The 20,087-nt window shown below is 40.5% G+C and overlaps 2 protein-coding genes and 1 long non-coding RNA gene across 8 annotated transcripts in view; 2 read left to right on the top strand and 1 right to left on the bottom strand.

Moving 5' to 3' along the window:
* syne1a (spectrin repeat containing, nuclear envelope 1a) overlaps window positions 1-1,666 on the bottom strand; it is a 122,483-nt gene extending 120,817 nt beyond the window's left edge. For 3 of the 6 annotated variants that reach the window (XR_004660426.1, XR_004660427.1, XM_034900288.1), the window contains exon 1: window positions 1,109-1,666. Coding sequence is in view for 4 of the 6 variants with exons in the window: in XM_034900288.1 (XP_034756179.1) it covers window positions 1,109-1,253 (145 nt within the window). In the remaining 2 variants the exon portion in view is untranslated. The remainder of the gene's footprint in view (window positions 1-1,108) is intronic. The other 3 variants (XM_034900285.1, XM_034900286.1, XM_034900287.1) reach the window with 1 other exon arrangement.
* Window positions 1,667-8,567: 6,901 nt separating this feature from the next.
* LOC117961536 lies at window positions 8,568-9,779 on the top strand. The gene is made up of 2 exons (XR_004660429.1): window positions 8,568-8,786; window positions 9,579-9,779. It is a non-coding gene; the product is annotated as an uncharacterized LOC117961536 (long non-coding RNA).
* A 7,116-nt stretch (window positions 9,780-16,895) lies between these two features.
* myct1a (myc target 1a) lies at window positions 16,896-19,786 on the top strand. The gene is made up of 2 exons (XM_034900725.1): window positions 16,896-17,240; window positions 18,176-19,786. Exons 1-2 carry the CDS (start codon window positions 17,186-17,188, stop codon window positions 18,721-18,723), a joined length of 603 nt encoding a protein of 200 aa, XP_034756616.1. The 5' UTR covers window positions 16,896-17,185; the 3' UTR covers window positions 18,724-19,786.
* The last annotated feature ends 301 nt before the right edge of the window (window positions 19,787-20,087 follow it).

Raw genomic sequence — 20,087 nt, 5'->3', positions numbered from 1 at the left:
AGTTGTTCATACATAATGGAGATACATTCACGCTAAGTCGTACGTGCCACTGAGCAGGTCCCCATTTTATGAATTAATCTTTTGATTGGGTCCAGGAGTAATAAAATATTGATGGAATGTCATATTGGGTGAGAATAAGAAAGATTTTGCCCCTCCATCCTGGAGCAAGAACATGTGTGACGGAGAACATGTCTGCACCTCGTCCCTGAGCCTCTCAGTCTCAGGGACGAGGTGACTTTGAACATGCACACAAATTCACATTCTTTCAATATCACAAAGGGAAATCAAGCCTTGCAGCAGCGTTTTTTGCACACTTGATTACCTTCTCGCCTAGTGCTGGCCTGTATCATTTTCATTAGTCTCATCCGCAGCCCCAGAGTTCCCACCTTGACCCCCCACAGCGAAGATGACCTTAATGAAATCATCTAGTTTGCTGTCTCAGAGGCTGTCTATTGAGTCATTGTAAAGCAACCATTCTGACTCATTCTCTGTTTTGCTTATTTCCCCATAGGATAGATAGCTAATGTGACAGGACACAAATCCAAAGAAACATTAAGGTAATGTCTCTTGCAATCTAATCTGATATATCAGATAGTGAGGCCGAATGCTGAATGCATGGTATCCAAATACAGATGAGCAGACAGGCGGATTACCACAGGGTCAAACAGAGAGATAAGAAATCAAACATTTTGACAGTCTGCCTGCTGTGCTGTAACACATGCAGTGAGCTTGTACTTGTCTGCTGGTTAAGCTTGCTTTCACCTGCTGTAGGCTCAGAGCTCAGCGACCTGCACACACACAGACAGACACACACACACACACAAACGGCCAAAGTGGAAATGCCCCCTTTCTGCCCATTTCTCTTAACCCACATCATGGCCACAGCCCAAAAAATCTCCCCTGCAGGGAACACTTACAAAGAAAATTACACTGCAAATGCACAGACTTACAAACAGTAGGGACATACAATCCATACCGCAGCGCCACGCTAAATCACACACACAACACATAAACGCAAAATATACACACACTTTGTACTTGCCTTCTTTTTCTCACACTTTCCATCTCAGAAGGAAAAACACATTCATGCACACACTGTCCCACTTACCGCGGAGGTAGTGAAAGAACCCCGTCACTAGGTTGAGGGATGTGTTCTTTTTCGGGGAGCCTACGCCCCCTGCTCGTCGTGCCATCTTGTACCCCAGACTACGGCTTGATTCCCGCCTGTTTTCATGAGGACGTTGAGAGGACATTCACAGAAACCTCCAGGAGTGGCTACACTTGCCCTTGCTTCTGCCCTTGCTACCTCTCCCCTTTTTTTGGGGAGGTGTCTTCAAAGAGCTCCCTGGAGCACTGAACCTTCTGAGATGACAACGGTGAAACTGTTGCTCTGAAGAAAAGCAGGGAGGAATGTTTTGCCCTCCTCTTCTCCTCTCCTCTTGCTGTCCTGTCCTGCAGTAGCAGGCTGCCGACTCAGTTAGAATCAGTGTTTTTCCTGCCTGTTAAGCAGCTTTGGAGTGTGATGTGAGTGTACGTGTGATACAGTTTGTATGTGTGTGTGTGTGTGTGCGTGTGTGTGAGTTTGTGTGTGTGTGTGAGTGAGAGCAGTGCAGTGCAGTCGGCTTGCCTCAGCATCAATCTTTCTTGCTTAGTCCTTTCTCCCTCTCTCTCTCTCTCTCTCTCTCTCTCTCTCTCTCTCTTTCCCTCTCACACACTGTCTACCTGTCTTTCCCTACCACGTTCTCTCTCCCTCTCTCTCTTAATTTCTCACTGTAGGCTGCGGGAAAAATCCTCTTCCCTCCACTGGCCAGCCAATCAGAGTGCGTGGGAATGAGTGATGTCACAGCAGCCCCATCCTGGGAGAACTGAGTGGTGAGGAGGGTGGTTGGTGGGTTGAAGGGGATCGTTTAGCAGGTTAGGAGGGGTGAAAGTGTGAGCTCTACTTGGTAAGCATCATACACACACACACACACACACACACGCACATGCACCCACACACACAAACTATCTAACAGCATCGGGACAGACGTGCAGGAATTCCTTGTTTTACTGGCACTCTAATACCCCTGCTCACTCTCTCATCTACACCGATACCATGCAGTGCTCTGAGGCTTGTAGCTTTCTACTCTTTAGAGCCTGCAGGGGAGCAGACTTATCACTGGAAGTCATCTTGTCTGATCTGCTACTGTACCATCTTCAAAAGGGATCCACTTTCATCTGAACCACAGACACATTCACTGGTTCTGTCTGTTTGTTTTCTCCCAGGGAGGGAGTACTGTATTCAACATAAGAGAGGTGACTACAATAGGAAAAACAATGTTAAGAGTGTGTTAACCTTCATTCACTCTGAATGAATGTGTATTGCTTTGGAAATTGTGCTACTGCTCATAAAAACTTCAGCATTAAACAAGGTGAAAAACAAACAACACTGGAGACAATGGTAGTATTGTTCATCCAACTGCTCGGAATTCAAAATAACCAAAATAACCCCAACCTCTTACACTGCTTTTAGCAGAAAATACTAGTGTTGCAGTACACTGACCTCTTCTCCTTTTCATTGTCTGATTTCTATCTCTGTTTCTTTTTCTGTCTAACCTATGCTTTATATTATTCAGTCTATCTATTTTACTCGTTTTTCATCTTCCCTATTCTCTAACACACACACACACACACACACACACACACATACACAAACACACACAAATGGCAATATATAAAAAAACAGGGCTCTTCTTTGAAACCATATTCAGAGTGTTTTCAGGAAAGCAATAATTGTGCAGAATAGCCTGGTGGGTCTCATATCAGCCTTAAAGATGAAAGGACCATTCATCATTTGTGTGATTTTCCCTTTTGTTCTTTGGGTTCTCCCCATAAGGGATTTTAATTATGAAAGTCATCAATAATAATGGCAGCTGTCATCCGCTATCTGTCTGCTGATAATCACACTGCTGACACTCCTCCCTTTAACAGCCGTGAAACTGGCCGTCATAGTGCCATCGTGAGCCTATTTCACAGACCTGCCTTTGAAACGAGGGTCCGTTTTACATGTCTGTGTATGTGCCTGAGTGTGTCTATGTGTATGTACAGGTACTAATAGTAAGAGTTCAAAGAAATATTCATGATACCCTGTTTTTCTTATTAACATATACAGTGCCTTTCCTTGCACACTCTAAAAAATAAAAAAGAATTAAAAAAATGTACGTCAGGGGAAAGCAGAATCCAATGTAACATTCACATTGCACACACTCACAATCTGTACTCAATAATATTACTGTAAGACACAAACAACAGCCAGACAAATATCTATTGTTCTTTTACGTCCTGCTGTTTGTGTAGCCCACACAATATCAATGATGTAAATTATGAAACAGAATATATTGACTAATAAGCCCATGCACAATTTTTTTCTATTTATACCAGTCTCTCTGCCAAGTTAAAGATTGTTTTGGTGTCTGCTAAATTATTCCTGAGGAGCTACAGTTCAATTTAGAAGAGTAACGGAACTATCCAAGGTGCTGAACCCACCAATGAGGCTGCTTTTAGCCTGACAATATCTTTATATAATACAGTAGATTTACAAGGAAGAAACAGAAAATGAAGCCTAATTATCATCATACTGGAACTCCAAATAGTGTATTAAAACACAACATTTCTGTTCTTCCAGTTAGCAGCGATCCACCAGAAAGCGAGAGAGCTGAATTCCCCTGGAGAGCTAAGCTGTTTAGAAAAACAACCCCGGGACAAAATCAAAACAAGACGGTGAGGATTCATGGGACTTTTTAGGTTTTGCCATGGGAGTTGAAAGAAATGCAGGGCGAGCAGGTGCGCGCACACACACACACACACACACACACACACACACACACACACACGAAAAATAGCTGAATGAAGACAGAATCATCTTCTCGTCTACTATATGTGCGAGAATAAACCCACAGACTCCTTGAGGCATCAGACCTCAGGAGTGTTCCAGAAGAGAAAGGTGGGGGTGGGTTGGTTTAAGGGTTAAAAAAACAGTCTGAACCTCAGCTGGTTTGGATCCCTAGTGGCGCCCCTGGCAGCCCTACAAAACACCAGATCCCTCTCTGAGGTTGTGGAGGTTGGGTCTGGGTCACTGACAGGCGTTCACACAGGTATGTCTGCGGGGTGCGAGGCTTCCTGAGGAGAGGAGGAACAGTCTCTTTTCAGCCATTAAAGGAAAAACAAACGGCCTCCTGGAGGGTTGAATAATGCTGCTTCTGCTCGTATCATAATCTATTCACCTTAAGGATATTTGGGTTTTCTTCCTGAGCAGCCAAGACTTCTTATTTAGCATTATTATGACTGTACAGAGACACAGCCCCACCTGGTGGATAATTAAAGCTTTAAGTATGTGAAGTTCTCTTTGTAAGTCTAGTCTGAAAAAGTACAGTTCAAAGAAAAGAGAGGACAACACACTAAAAATGAACAAGCTTAGCTTTTAAAATGCAGCATCCCAGATGCTCTGCACTTGAGCATCTCTGATCTCACTTAATCTATTAATGACTCCACGCCTCACCAGCCGTGATTATGGTTGGTCAGACATGGACGGGCATTCCACATGTACTGTACAAGGTTACACACTCTGCTGTCAAGTATTAATTTAGTAATGCCTTCATGTAATTATATTATCTTAATGTTATACATGTAGGAGGGCATTTCAATTCAAAGAACAGAACCATGAAAGTATGAATAGATCTAGTGAGAGTCACAATGACACTATTGATACCATGTGGCCACACGGCAGCCTTTTAGATTTCTTTAGCAATAATGCATTTTCTTCTGTGGTATAACATTAAAGCTATCGTGTACTAAATGGATGGCTTTGCTGTGTACTAGAAAGGTACCCTTAAATTACTCCTTATTCACAAACACATTCACAAGTACACACCCAACACATGCACATTCGTAATTTACTGCATTGACACACAAAGTGATTTAGCAGGTTTTGGGGGCTTTTCTGCCCCTCTACTCCTCTCAACAGCTTCTTTATCCACTTCCTAATTCCAGCTCTCCTCTTTCACCCCAACAATTCCTAATTTAAAAAACCCTTCTCTGCACTTCCGCCAGAGTACTTTCGCCCTAACACTCAATAACACCCTCTATCACACCCTCAGCACATCCACTCAACCCTCACATGCCTATTCAGCCTTTTCTATTTGCCATCCCACTTCCTTTACAGCACATTTTTACCAGTCCCAACATAAGTGCTGAGACGGAAGTCCAAATGCCAGCCCATTAACATAGCTAATTACATTTCAGTAATAATGACACCACATTAAAGAGAGTAAGAAGGGGGGAACAAGTCAAAATGATTATCAAAACACCCCCTTTCCTCTTTCAAGCCCCATCAATCCCTTTTCAGCACCAGATGTGCAGAGAAGGCACTTTGTCAGTAACAAAAATGCCCAAATATCACAGTGTTCATTAAAGCTAGGTCACTGATACAGTAATTTTAGCACCTGCGCTGCTGAAACACATACTCACATGCACACACAAACAAACACACACACAAAACAGATAAGCATGCCAATAATTTAAAGGGGAAAAAAACATAACAAAGTTTGAATAAATACATTTCCAAAAAGCATTATCACCTAGGGGTAAAAAAAAAAATATTTTTATAAATTTCTGAAAGGGATGCTGCAGGAAGTCAGATGGTATTGTGTGGCAAGACAGTGTTACTTTGTGCCTGTGTGTGGATTTGAGCTGCAATTTTCTTTTTTCTTTTCAGTGGCTCTTTTATTAGGTACATACATTCAGCTGAACAAAACCACATTTTAACACCATACACAAACAGACTGAGCATGCGGCTAATACAAAGTATCTATTCCACTGGAGGGACAAGGGGCCATATCAAAGCGCCACTTAGTGGCACTACGAGCGTTAGAAAGACTGAATTTGGCTTTGAAAAAATATTTTCAGCTTGATGCATCTCTGCTGCTCTCTCTATGAATGTGTGTGTGTGTGTGTGTGTGTGTGTGTGTGTGTGTGTGTGTGTGTGTGTGTGTTGGGGGGGGGGGGGATTGTATGGGAGTGGGTCAGACAGTCTAAGCTCTTTAATCCAGGTTCAGTGGCCTGCCACACATTAGAGAGACGAGTAAAGTAAGAGGACTGGCGTCAGCACACTAAATAAATCACTGTAGCCAGAGCAGTAAATTCAGTTATAAGTCCCGTCTTTTCTGTGAAATAAAAATACTGACTGGAACAGAGCCACAATCATCTACAAAATCCTGTCGCACACACAACCACTTGAGTGTATTTTTTCTTATCCAGCTGGTGTCTTATTGAAAGTGAATCTAAACCAATTGTTTTTGTAACCAACAGATGTCTATCTCTATAACATACATTACACAGATACAGCACCTCCATTGTTTTGTTTTCCATTGAAGGTAAATGGATAGAGGTAAAATAAAAAGGTAAAAGTGGTCTCAGACCCCTTCCTACCATGAACATGGGAACGTGGTAATTGAATTGAACAATGACACTACATAAGTAAAAACCTGAGAAAGTGCCTCATTTTGCAGACATGTGTAAGTTGGCTTTTACTGTAAAAACAGGATAATCAAATGAGTGATGAAAGGGTTAGGCTAGCTTAGGTGTATTTTTAAGGTTAATGGTCTTTTCTGTGAGGGACAGATTTAGTTTTTTTAAATAACTACTGATGTGATAACCGCAACCCATCTGGTGCTCCAAGCTGATTAGAATAAAAGCTGGGAATTACTTTTTTCACTACTAACTCAGGTAAATCATCACCTTATCTGGCCAGCTGACCTCTGAAAGGTCAGGGCATCACAATCTGACCTCTTTTATAAAAACCTTTGAGTGCTAAATGGACCGCCAAAGGCAGACATTTCCACCATCCAATCACATTCTGACAGGTGAAAGAAAAGGGACAGAGGTGTCTGTGGGTGAAAGATAAGAGCATGCATGAAACTTAAAGAATTACAGACAGAGGCTGAATGTGTCTTGGGGTCACAAAGCTGAGCTGTCAGGATTTTATCTGTGAGGACATTGTCCTGTACATCCATTAAAACTATCTGATGCCTCAATCTGACAGACAGAATCAGAGATGTTACGGTAATGTGTGGCTTAAAGCTGTAACCATGCTCACATTGAATATAATGGTCCATACTGGGTCAACAGCACCTTGAACAGCCAGATCCTGTAAAAAATTCTGTAATTACATCTGTGCATGCTGCATGTGTTGAATAACAGTTGGGGTAATCTGTCTTGTGAAGTTTAGCTAAATCAACAGACATCCAACTAGGCAGAAACACTAACACAGAAATGCCAAAAGGAGGTACACAAAAAGAATCAATACTTCCAGAGTTACTTCCAATACCTTGGATGCCTCCTGGTTCAAACTAAATACAAAAAGAGACACCTATGTTTGATATTTTGCTTTGTTGACCTAATGTTGGAATACACTTCGACCTTCATGAAGGTGTGATCTTTGAAAGGTTGGGAGTAAATTCAAGGAGGCCCATCCTCCATATTGTATGGGTGGGACCCCCAGTGACCTAATCTTGTGATATGTCACTCAAACCCGCACTGACTGTCAGGTTAAAATAGATTCTAATCTGATCTGCAATAGAAGCTGTCACTGAGAAACTAGCATGGACCAAATACCTCTTAGTATACAGGCACACACGCAAAAACACACACACACACACACACACACACACACACAATTTTACAAGCATAATGTCCTGTTACAAAAGCAGAAGCTGAACAAGACATGGCCAATAAGCCCACAGGGCAAAAAAAACTGTGCTGGCTGTCATGCGACTGCCGCTATGGCAACAAGTCATAAACACAATCTGGAAGGACAAGGAAAAGAAGCAGCAGAAAATACAACTAATACTTCAGCTCTATCACACACTGGCCCTCCTGCCACAGTTCTGAGGCTACAACAGAGTAATGGATTAATTTGGTGGCCATAAAGATTCGTTTTCTAGCAGTAATATATAGCAGTATATTTAGACTCGTTCTGTGTCTGTTTAACCACCCAGCTAAAGTGGTATGATATGGGGGGGGGCACACAAACACACTGTGCGCGAGTGTTTGTGTGAAGCCGTGGTATCGAGCCGCAGACGATAAATGGTGGTGTCAGAACTAAATAGGAGGCTGGCATGGCTCAAGGTGACCGTCTGCTTGGTCCTTTCTTGGCTGCGGCTGAACCATAATGTCGCCCCTGGCAACAGGATGTCACCCTGGCCCTGTGCCAACCTAAGGATCTGTGCCAGTCCCACCAGCAATCAAGAGCTTAAAAACTGGTGTGTGGGCTCTCTCTCTCTGCATGTCCAGTCTAATTTTCTTGCTTTTTCCGCTGCCTCTCTCATCCCTATTTCATCCATTTAATACGCTCAGTGTGGCACTCATGTCTTCCAGACGTGCTAAACTCTGTTGCTTTTGCCCTTTACCCTCTTCTTTACCTTTCCTTTTCCTGCTCGACATCCTCCATGACTAAAATTACACAAGGTGCTTATAAAAATTGGGCCATACTGTAGACATTTCTTAGACGCAGTCACCATGTTAAACATAACACCACACACAAAGCCTGAACCGATTGAGAAAGTCAGTCTGTGGAAATCTCCTTCTGTATTATCTGATCATAGGCAGATTGCCGGTACAGGATTACAAACCTATGCAAAGACAACTCAACCAGGTGCTCCAACACAATGAGGCTGTCTGCTTGATAGGCTAGCGAACGGTAAAACCCAGGAGCTTGGGCACACTTCTGCCGCCCATGACGAAGAAAACAGGTGAGAAATTGAAATAGGAAAATCAGTGCATTGCTTTTCTCCTTAATGAGAGACAACAAACAGGCAAATTCCTCAGCATATGGAGGAGTTCAGGCTGGGACGTGTTCAAAGCGGACTCACCATTCTCTGCCATATGGTGTCACTAATTGCTGTTTTTTCAATGCAACAGAGAGTACACCAAAAGAGATGGTTGAAAGGAGAAAAACACAGACCCAAAACTGGGGCAAAAGTTTTTTAATTGTTTTGATGTTGCACTGAGTGGTTACTAACAGCTTCCATAGCCTGAAGGAAGTATAGTTCATTTCATGGTATCTGGTGATTTGTGAAATGTCGCTAATTTAAGAACATTGTCTTTTTCTTAAAAGAAAATATGTCAATCTAATCAGGCTTTAAAAGTCACACAAATTGTTTTAGATTTTCATATTTAACTATCAGGTGATAACAAACTGGAATGCATTCAAGTTTTCCCCAATAACATGTGAACATAACTCATCGATATGGCAAATTTCTGAACACTTGTCCCGCTGGAGATAGACGATTACCGTAACCTTGAGATATGAAAAGCAAGCCACCTTGAACAAAGGCAACATTGATTTTATTAAGAGCTGTCATTTGGGATCAAGCTTGTGACCTGTACCTATAGAAACATGACATAATACACCAAAGATAAGTAACACATGCTTATGTCATAGTATGTTCTCTTCATGCTGTGAGCTGTTTCATGTTCAGACTAATAAAAACATAAGTGTTTTACTTTGATTCTTACAAAATGTCTTGATGATATCATCACAGATTCAGCTCTTGTCTCCCAGGAGATGGATGCCAACCAGAACACATCAAAGAAAATGTCATGTTGAATTAGTTTCCACATGCCCCCTGTAAATAAGCTAATATGATCATGTACTCCGAGGAGAACGTATAGCATAAAGACTGATTTGTGGAAATAAATAAATAAATAAAAAAGTTACTGATGTCCAAGCAAATCCATTCACAACAAAGGCAGCATGTCAGACTTGTAGCTTATCTCTATTCAAGTTTACAAGACAAAGATACGCCATGTAATTCAGTAGCCATTAACACTGTCTATGTGTATCTGTGATTAGGGCAAATTTTGCAATGTTAAGGCAGTATACTTCCCAAAGACCCCTAGTCCAGCCTTCTGTGAGGATAAGCTCAGCACAAGTTGTGTCTTTTCTAAAATGCCAAAAGACATCAACAAGAAAACAACTGCTGTTAAAGGGACTGCTTGGTGTAATTAAATAATGTGGACACACCCCCAACAACCACACTTGAGACAAAACCACAATATTTACAACTCATGTCATTTAATTTCCTTGTGGTGTTTAATGAGAGTCCCGAACGTACTGACAAGCAGTGGACTCCCTTATGGCTACATCTTATCTATTGTTATACTTTGTTAGTTTGCGAGGATATCTGTAAATGCAAAAATGTATTGTGCATATAAAAGTGTATATAAAATATGTTGCAGCTTCCCAAAACAAGGATAAGTGTAAAGTATCCTTTACATAAATAATGACAACATTTCCCCCATTGCAATGTGATTAATTGTCCGATTATGTCCACATATGGATTCATTAATCAATCTGTCATTGCACTGCAGAGACATCTTGAAGGGAAGCTTCCAAATTAGATCAATCGGAGTACAATCAAGATACAAAGTGTGCACCAGCACCTGCACACAGTGATGCAGAGGAGCCATGTGTCTTGTGATGCTGTTCTCTCAGCTTTCACAGAAACTGCCACCTCAGAAGTCACACAGGGAGCAGCCATATTGGATCTCAGCTCTGGTGTCACCTGACTTTCTTGCTACTTTGCAAGTCTCATCAGTTTGATCCTGTCAGTGAGGGTTGTGTGACTCTGCCTCACAAAGATACACTGTTTTACACTGGACGCATGTGAAATAGTTACAGTACAAAAAAGGTACACCCACATTATTTGACTTCTAGGAAGGGGAAAGGACAAAATAAATGTTGATATCTACTACAAATTAAAGAAAAGTTAGACTTAAGGTGAGATAAGACCAGAAAGACAGAATTGTTCATTTTAATGTGCCAAAGGTTAAAATGAATAAACATATGGCTGTAATTCATGCCAGTGTAATTGACACAGTAAGCCATATGTACAGTAGGCTACGGACATGACTTGTCTACAACAAGGAATAGACTTCATCCTGTCCGCTTCTCTGGGGATTAGCTGTCCTATTTTCTGCTTTACAGTCTATCAACATACAGTAACACATACGAACAAACGCATGCACATACTGCACTGTCCGTATGCATGTGCAAGCATGTACATACAGATACACACACACACACACACACACACAAACACACAGCAGACATGCAGCCGGCATGTGCAAATACACTATCACAGACAGTAAATACAATATACCGGAACAATGCAACAGTACAATCTCTCACATGGTGGCTCACTTAATATCATTTGCTCTGGTTGTTTCTTTCCTACAAAAAATAAAAAGCCTTATGGCATTAAATCTGCCATTCTGTATAGTTCTATGAAGACCAACACCTGCATGCCTCTCCACCTCTATTCTCAATCATGAAAAAAAACTGATAGCAACTAAATGTTAGACAAAACATAACTGATTACAACCTAAAAATGTCCAATGTATTTAAAAACTGCATGCTGGGATATTGCGTATCCAATTCAGCTATGTCCATCCCATAACACACATTTATAAGCCATATGAACTTGAACAACACTCCTCAGATAAGACTTATAAGGTCCATGAGCAGAATGGATAAGATGCATGTAAGGCATTTTTGAGTAACAGAAAGTGTCTCTAGCTCATACTGTTTTGCTGTGTCATGCTAAGCATTAGGTCACCTCTAAAAACACTGCAAACCGAGGTGGAGCAGTGTGAGTGAGTAAGCATTTTGCACCTACCTTGCAGCCTCTGCATCACATTGGCAATATCCCGAGCAGAGTGACCATAGTGCCTGGGTGATGCCATGCTGCTGTCCTAAGGTCACCAAAGTCAGATCCCAACTCCTGTGCGTCACCCTGGCATGGCTCTCAGGCTGTAATCAGGACTCAGATTATATATATTTATAGTAGTATATATTGTGTTTTCACACTGACTGCAGGTTATCAAGGCTGAATCGTGTCCACGTTGCTCTGTTTCTATTTTCAAGTCATCCTTGTGCCGTAGCAGTGTGCAATCCTCACACTCAGAGAAGCTCCTCCCCTGACGATGATGTAAGTGCGTACTGTATGTGTATGCCAGCAATCACATACAGTATGCCTGAGCCTTTTACTTCCACAGACAAGACAGCTTCCTGGTCTGCATGCACTGCCACCTGCTGTCCAATCATAAGGGATAGTTCTTCCTTCTCATGGCGACATCATGACCAATAGCGTGCCAGGTTTCTTTGCATGCCAACTGGTGCCACTGTAAGAGATGTGTATTATGTTTGTGAGTGTGGGAGAGGAAGTGTTCATCAGCAAGTAAGAGACACAACAAGGGAAAAAGAGAGGACCAAATTTGCTGCAGCAACCCTTGCTTCTGACAGCAACAATGCATTTTTTACTTGAAAAAAACTGTCAAAGGAAAAATCCACCCTAAAACCAAATTTACATTGTATCTTTCCTGCAACTAAATCAGAGCTTTAGGACTTAAATTGATGATATGATGTGACGCTTTCTAGGGTTGTTGCAAACTAATTATTGTCTGATTATGTGAGCTATTAAAAAAATTACATAAAAAATGTGTTTTATTTGACTAGGTAGTTGAAGGAAAACATGAAAATCTTATCTCAATCATTTTATTAGGTGTAATGCCACCTGAAAAAAAAGGGTGAGTTTTTTATTACTTAGAATATTGAGAATAACTGCTTGAAAAGTCATGACAAGACGTTGAAGGCACAAGAGTGGCAGAGACGAATAAAAAAGGATAGGAAAAAAACACATACAATTCAATACAAGACTGTCTAAATGGCAGGGCTATGTCAATTTGAATCATAGAGGCAATTAATGTGTATAGGTAGATGCAGACTGGTGGAGGTACTGTCATTTAGGTTCTACGTATGTGTGCATAAATATGTAAATTGTGTATAAAAGTACACAAAGTATATCTAGCTTGATGGGTTATTGTGAATGTTTACCAGGCTCCTTTAAGATGCTTTTTCTTCCTTTCTTCCACTTTTTCTGTTCTTTTCTACATTCCTTTTTTATTATTTGAATTTTTGAAACTGTACACTTATGAGGAATTTGGGGTCTTGACTCCAATCATGACATAATTAATGTCCTAAACTGATGATAAAAAATTAAGTATAAAGATTTTAAAATAAATAGTTTCATTTGGATCTAGGGCTTCCAGCTGTAATTCAGAGAATGTCCTCGTATTTTAAAGAAATAACCTGTGTGCTTTTGTTATGGGTTGCTTTATTATTTACTGCTTATCGAGCTGCTCAAAGATTTATCTCTTGACCTCACTATTTATGTATGTCCTACTGCTGCTCGGGTTAAAAGAGGGATTTAGTCCAGTTTACAAATCAAAACCTGGGAAACAACTTCTCTAAAACTAATGACAATTTTTGTACAAGAGTGGATTTTTCCTTTAAAATAAAATATGAAGACATAATTAAATTTAGCAGGTGGAAAGAAAATCAGTTATAGGAGCAAACAATCAATACAAACACACCCCCTACCAATAAAACACCTCTCCAAAACTCTATATCCTCTATATGCTATCCTATAATGCACAGCAGAACAATGCCACTCTTTAAAATGCAGGAGGGAGGTGTGATGAACCACTAGGCTCTCTGCACTTATCGCGGTGTGTAATCCCATTAGACAAGTCCTTTCATCATCATCTCAAGAGAGCTCTTAGAGGGGCTGAATGGGGAGCTACACTGTTCTGGCCACAGCCTCATTCAACAAAGTGAGAGATAGAGGACTGGGATAAAATAATGTCAAAGATGATAAATTATTATTGATTTCAGATCTTAAGCTATATTGTGTAAATAAAATGCACAGATGTAGTAAATGTGGAATTCAATCTCCCTTGATGACAGTGTAGTTCAATCTGCTTCTAGGATTAACTAATGAATGGGTTTCTATTAATAAGATGGTGGCATTAGGAGCAGGTGAATGTGGTTGGTTTCATGGACGTACTCTAGCTTGCTCTGGAGGAGACTACTAGAACTGTTGGGTTCTTGTAAATTCTGGAGTGTGGTCTAGCTGTATAGTGTCTTGAGATAACTCTTGTTATGAATTGATACTATAAATAAAATTGAATTGAATTGAATTGAATTAGCAGGACAACACATCATCTCTCCACAATCTGTTTGTGAGTCCAGATTTCTTGATCTCTGTATTGTCTAGGCTCCCCTTTGAAGCTGTGCTGTGTACCGTCTGTCAATAGTGACTGAGTAAACACAATGTTTACTGGGGGGAAAAAAACACTCTTGGCAAAAAATGATGTGGGGGGGTTGTGTTATTATTTAGATTAACTGTTGAATGTGAAAAACTCTCATTCCCAAGAGCAGGAAACTGTGTGTATAGGGTATAATTGGCAAAGCTAAATAATAAATTATCTACTGAAGTTTATCTATTGTCAATCTAAAATGACATGTTATGGCCAGAATATGCCATGTACAGGACAGAAATAAACATAATCCATCTAAATTAAATGCCTATCCAATAGCAACTGTCCGGGGGGAAATAAATTACCTTAGTTTTCTAACCTCAAGCCAATCAGTAACACTTAAATCAGCACATCAGCCTAATAAATATATATAAAACTCTAACCTTTTTATAGTTACGTTGTCAGAATCAGCTGTTTAACTTGCCAGTGTGATAAATTGTGGAGTTTAGTTGGATTGGCCGGCTGCTCTGCGGCAGAGACAAACTGCTGATTCCTTCATTTTTACACAGCTCGGCTGGGGGTGACCTCTACCGTCCAGAGCCCCTCAGGACCAAAGAGATTCAGCAAAAGAGAGAGCAGACTCTGCTGGAGAAAAGGGGAGTAAAGAGCAGGGACAAAGCATGGGGTTCAATAGGAAATCTTCCTATAGTATAGTCAGAGCCTTCCCAGTTTAGGTCAGTTTTCTTATCTAATCATTGCACAGGCAGAGAGCTGGGACCAAGACCGCCAGTGTGGTAATCTCTTTCATGCATTATCAGCAGTTTTCTAAAATCTCATTAGAAAGTTTGTTGTCAACACTGCATGTCAAAATCAACATAATGCAAGAAATAAATACTGTTCTTTTACTCTATTTTACGTACGGCAAAACCATCTGTTTAAATAAGCAATTTAAGGTAGATTTTCCCCTCAAACAAGATCAACTCTATATTCTTACAATGTTAAATTAGTTACACTGATGTGTGTAGCGCTTGTACAATTTTCCACTCTGCTTTCCAGTGTTTTCTATAAGAAAAATTGCAAATTTTGCAAAAACTAGAATCACTGTCTTGTGTCATAGCAGGTCATTCCCCAATGCACAATGTATGTGAAGTCAAAACTATGCTTTTACTCAATTTTTGTGGAAAAATGCAGTTTGATTAGCTAACCTGGCTTTTTATTTAATTTGGACTATTTAAAACAGGCTAGTCTACCTCTTTAGTCCTTGATGCTTTCAGGACACACAAAAGGAAGTTTCCTGGAGTTTTACTCCATCTACTGGTCAAGGAGGAAATAGAAGGAACACATAATAGAGACTACCACTCCCTGGTGGTTCGGATAGCCTCTTAACATCCAAATATTAATGACCAGGTTGGTATTAATTGTAGAAAATAAACACTCTTTAACATATCACGTCATATAAGTGCTGACCTGGAATGGCACATTAATAAAAGCTACTGTTTAAGAGATTATAATAAAATATTGATTCATCAAATCTACAAATTTAGAAACTCCTAAATATATCCTTCTGTGCTGCCTACATCCTTGAATTCCTTACAGAAAGCTCCCCCCCCCACACACACACACTCACACAAATACTGTTTTTCCCAATGACATTTTAAAAAGGCCATGAACTTAAGCCTTAAACTTAAAGAATGTCTCCACCTTTGAGCCCAATATGCTCCCATTACTTTATAACAGAATACAATGGCCGCGTATACTATTTCACAGGGGTGTTTTCTGGTTATTTTGGACAGGTTTTACAGAAGAGCCAACAATTCAAGGAAGTTCCAACTGTGGTTGTGCTATTCTCTCTCTCTCTCTCTCTCTCTCTCGTTATTCGTGAAGGCTGAAGGTTTTCAATTTCTTAGTATAATACACTCAAAGATTTTGTGTAAAAAATCTGGACAGGATTACTCAACAAGATTAACAGTTTAATTTAATTAATGTTGATGTTGAATTTAAGGTAAAGGATGGTTTGTTTATTAACTCTGCAAAGCTGATGAGGAAGATGAGGACGGTCTACATTAGATGCATACCAATACTACTAGCATCATTCCCTTTGTATGTTGTTGTATGTTGGTGCATTGAAAGAGCGGATGTTCTTCTTTTTTATCTTATAAAACTTACAATGTTTTATTGGTTTTCTCCAACGGAAAAAAAGACCAGACGTCCAATGTAGTCATTATTGACCGGGCATACATATTGGAAAGACCGGGCTTACTAACAAAGACACTGGAAATCAGAAAAGGCAGCTATCACACATTCTGTTTAAAAATACTGTACACGAGAGAAGTATATTTTTTTGCATCATCACAACCAAGTATTAAAAGCACTTACAGTGTTGCCACCATCCATTCCAGCTGTGGTTTTGCCTTCAACACACATTTCAGGCCTGTAACTGCCAGTGCAGCTTATGGCAAAACTGGCGCCTGTGGTCTCTGTGGTCAAAAAAATAAAAAATAAAAAAGAGATATTGAAATATTTATAATTTCTGAAAGAAACCAACATGTTGGTGAATGTGGTGGACTTTCCTATGGTGAAAACTGAAGTACTGAGTCTTATGGTGCTGGGGGGATACCATTTTACATTAATCAACCTAAAGGAAATGATGGTAAAGGAAGTGATTATAGCAACACCCCGTATCCCCACCTCCAGGATCTCTGTCCCAGATAGATAAGCCACTCCTGTTGCTAATTTCAAGCAGGAAACGCGACAGTGTAGTTTTTTCCGCTTCCATAAACAAGACGACTGCCAGAGTTAGCTGTCAGTCCTGTGTGCCTCTGGGCTGAGTCTCCCTCTGAGGGAGAGAGACATACTGACAGAGAAAGGGAGCAAGGGACGAGAAGGGGAGAAAGTGAGAAACAGGAAAGAAGGGAGACAGAAAGACAGGAAAACCCATCAGAAGAAAAAGAGAGACAGGCAAGAATTGACAGAAGAAGAGAAGAAGGGAGAAGAGAGAGTAAAAGACAGACTGAATTGAGTATCAGTCTCTCTTCTTGTCCAAGAAGTCATGGCAGAGAACAACACAAATCTCTTTCTGGAAATACTTCAATCTTTTGATGCTGGTGAGTTTTTTTTTCAACTTCCCTTCTCTTTTAGCTGGTCTTTTTCATGTGGTCTCTCTGATTGGCACTGTTCCCTCAGGAATTCAAGTTTTAATCACCTCTGGGATAGATTCAATATGTGGGCTTGATTCCTTTTGTAGATTACTTCATCCAACAATTTAGAAACCTTTCGCGTCTCATTCCAAATCTATAAAGTCCGGACATGTTTACGTAGTGTTTTTTTCCTGTTATCCCAAATGTCATTTCCAGATGACATTTGACCAGTGTCTCCTTTCCCCAAAGTTAGAGAAAAAAAAACGCAGTGGAAAAATGGGCTGGTAGCAAAGTGGGTTCAGTCATTTTAAAGCTGAACTGTATTGAAAGGAAATTGATTTGTTTTACCAGGCAGAAGTCCAACGTGAATTGTCTTAGCCACTGCATTCTCTCTCTTTTCTCAAGCACGCTTATATGGGCACTACTGCTTCCACAGCAAAGAAGCAATGAGCCAAAAGGCTTGTGCCTTTTTTGTGGAAATGAAATTCAATCAGTTTGTTGCTCTGGTAAACATGAAAGAGGAAAGCTTTTTATTATTTTATCAAAGGGGCATTATCTTGCAGGACACTGTTAGCAATCCTCCATTGGTAACAGATGTTTTTTGTTACCTTGATAAACACATATATTCTTATTAAAATTCCTTCTATTCTCAGAGAATACTACTAAAAAAAGACTGCTTTTAAAGTGCATTTAAATTGTACTGAATCTACTGTGCATAACTATTGTTAAACTATTCACAGTGTCCCTCACAGTGAACTTGTAAATGTTAATGAATGAAATGTAAATAAGTGAAATAGAAAACAAATCATGTGTGTACCAAATGTATGGAGAGTCCATCCATCAAAAATACATTGAAGCACAGGTGATTAAATATCCTTTTGGATACATTTCTCTCTTCACAGTCCCTTTGATCATTGCTTTCTGTGTGTCCGTGGCGGTGGGCCTGGTCTTGGGGGCCTTGGTTTACGTGATCTTGACCTGGATGTCCCGACGCAGAGCAGGCTCGGCCAGTATCACCCGCCGCCCTCCTCGCCAATCACGCACGTCTTCCCGCAACCGCCCAGGCTTTTACCGCAACAGCAGCTATGACCGGCGCAGCAACAACAGTTTGGTCAGTGCTGCTTTCAGCTTCCACCGACAGACTTCCTCCCCAGATCACCTCGACCCACTGGGGCACAAATCCAGCTTCAGGGCTTCCACCTTCCACCCTCTCCTCCAGTGCAGCCAAATCGCAAGGGAGGCAGAGGAGGGGAGCCAGACAACGCTTCCTCGTACACCAACTCTGAACACATCAACTGGATCAGCTCAAACAGCAGCCCAGCCAACTGCCACCCCACCCAGACCGGAGTCGTTTTGGGGGAACAATGGCCTGAGGGGTTTCCATACTACACAGACCCCACCTCCAGCTTATGAGAGCATTATTAGAGCTTATCAGGATACATCCACCTGAGCATAGCACAAGACTGACTCTAACTAGATGAGAGAGAGTTGTAAATGGTTTTACAAATGATATTGGACTAAATCTGTACTCTTTTACATGACCAGGTGATGCAGAGTGGAGCCACCAAAGACATCAAGGTCAATTGTGTGTCCTGCAACCATCAGTTTTGTATGTCTTTTGGTTTGTTAATATATATATATATATATATATAGTGTTCACATAAGCATACTTGCTTTTCATGTGTGCTTGTGAACACAGTCCGTTCACACGCTCAGCAATGTGGCAATGGCTGCTTATGAACGTGAAATCATTTGTCTTGAATTAAATTAGCAGTCTGTAATCAGTGGTGATTGACACTAATGTATGCTTCCACAGAATCTTTGTTTAGTTTAGACAAGGCAAAAATGGGCAAATACATACAGATGACTGGGTATTTCTCCTCTGTCCCTACTGATTATCTAATCACTATGCAAAAGGGAGCATGATTGTGTATATCTACCCCAATGGAAGGCAAATGTGTGTGTGTGTGTGTGTGTGCGTGCGCGCGTGTGTGTGATTTAACTTGTATTTAATAAATTGTGTTTCTATGCAAAACCTAGTGGGGACAGACTTTTAACTCATTTTATTTGATTTCATTGCTGTCTCACATGTTTTTTACAGAGCTGTGGTATGTGGGGGTTTGTGGTGTTTAAAGTAATTTGGTGTGCCTGAGTTTGCATGCACAGTATGTGTGAGCTTGAGAGAAAGATACACAGAAAGTTGGCCATTACGTGTCAGAAGTTTTTGTATTTTATTTTTGAGTGTCATTTACTGAACTTTGCTCATAAATGAACGCAATAAAAGCTAGAATAAAAAGCATAACAACTGTGGTCTGTAGGGTATTTGCTGGGCAAGGCAACACAAGATATGGACATAATAACATGCACACCTGTAAAATATTGCAACTCAAGTCAACCAGTTCAGTTATAGTTTACTGTGCAAGACAACGTTTTGATTGTATTTTGAAATTGCGGTGTCAATGTACAATATTACATTGTGATGATGTTCATTTGTGAGGAAAACAACTACCTTAATAAAAAAACACCACAACCTAATATCTGGCATCAACATCTTTCTCCAAACATTACAGTTTTTTAAAATAGTTTGTATTTGTTATAATGGGCTGCAGGTGTTTTTGTTGACAGATATTTGACAGGGTATTTTTACGTCCAGTCAGACTACTATTTCCTGATGGGGGAAATGCATTTTGGTACATGACGAAACGATTACCCGCCCTCCTAACAGCAAAAACACATGCTCACAGATATTTTATTGCATGTTGAGTAAATCTAAATAATAGCGTGGCACACAAATGATTACTGCGTTCAGTATGT

This window comes from Etheostoma cragini, chromosome 18, assembly GCF_013103735.1.
Source record: "Etheostoma cragini isolate CJK2018 chromosome 18, CSU_Ecrag_1.0, whole genome shotgun sequence".
NCBI lineage: Eukaryota > Metazoa > Chordata > Actinopteri > Perciformes > Percidae > Etheostoma > Etheostoma cragini.
Note: the sequence above shows the minus strand (reverse complement) of the source record. Positions and strands in the feature narration are given on the sequence as shown.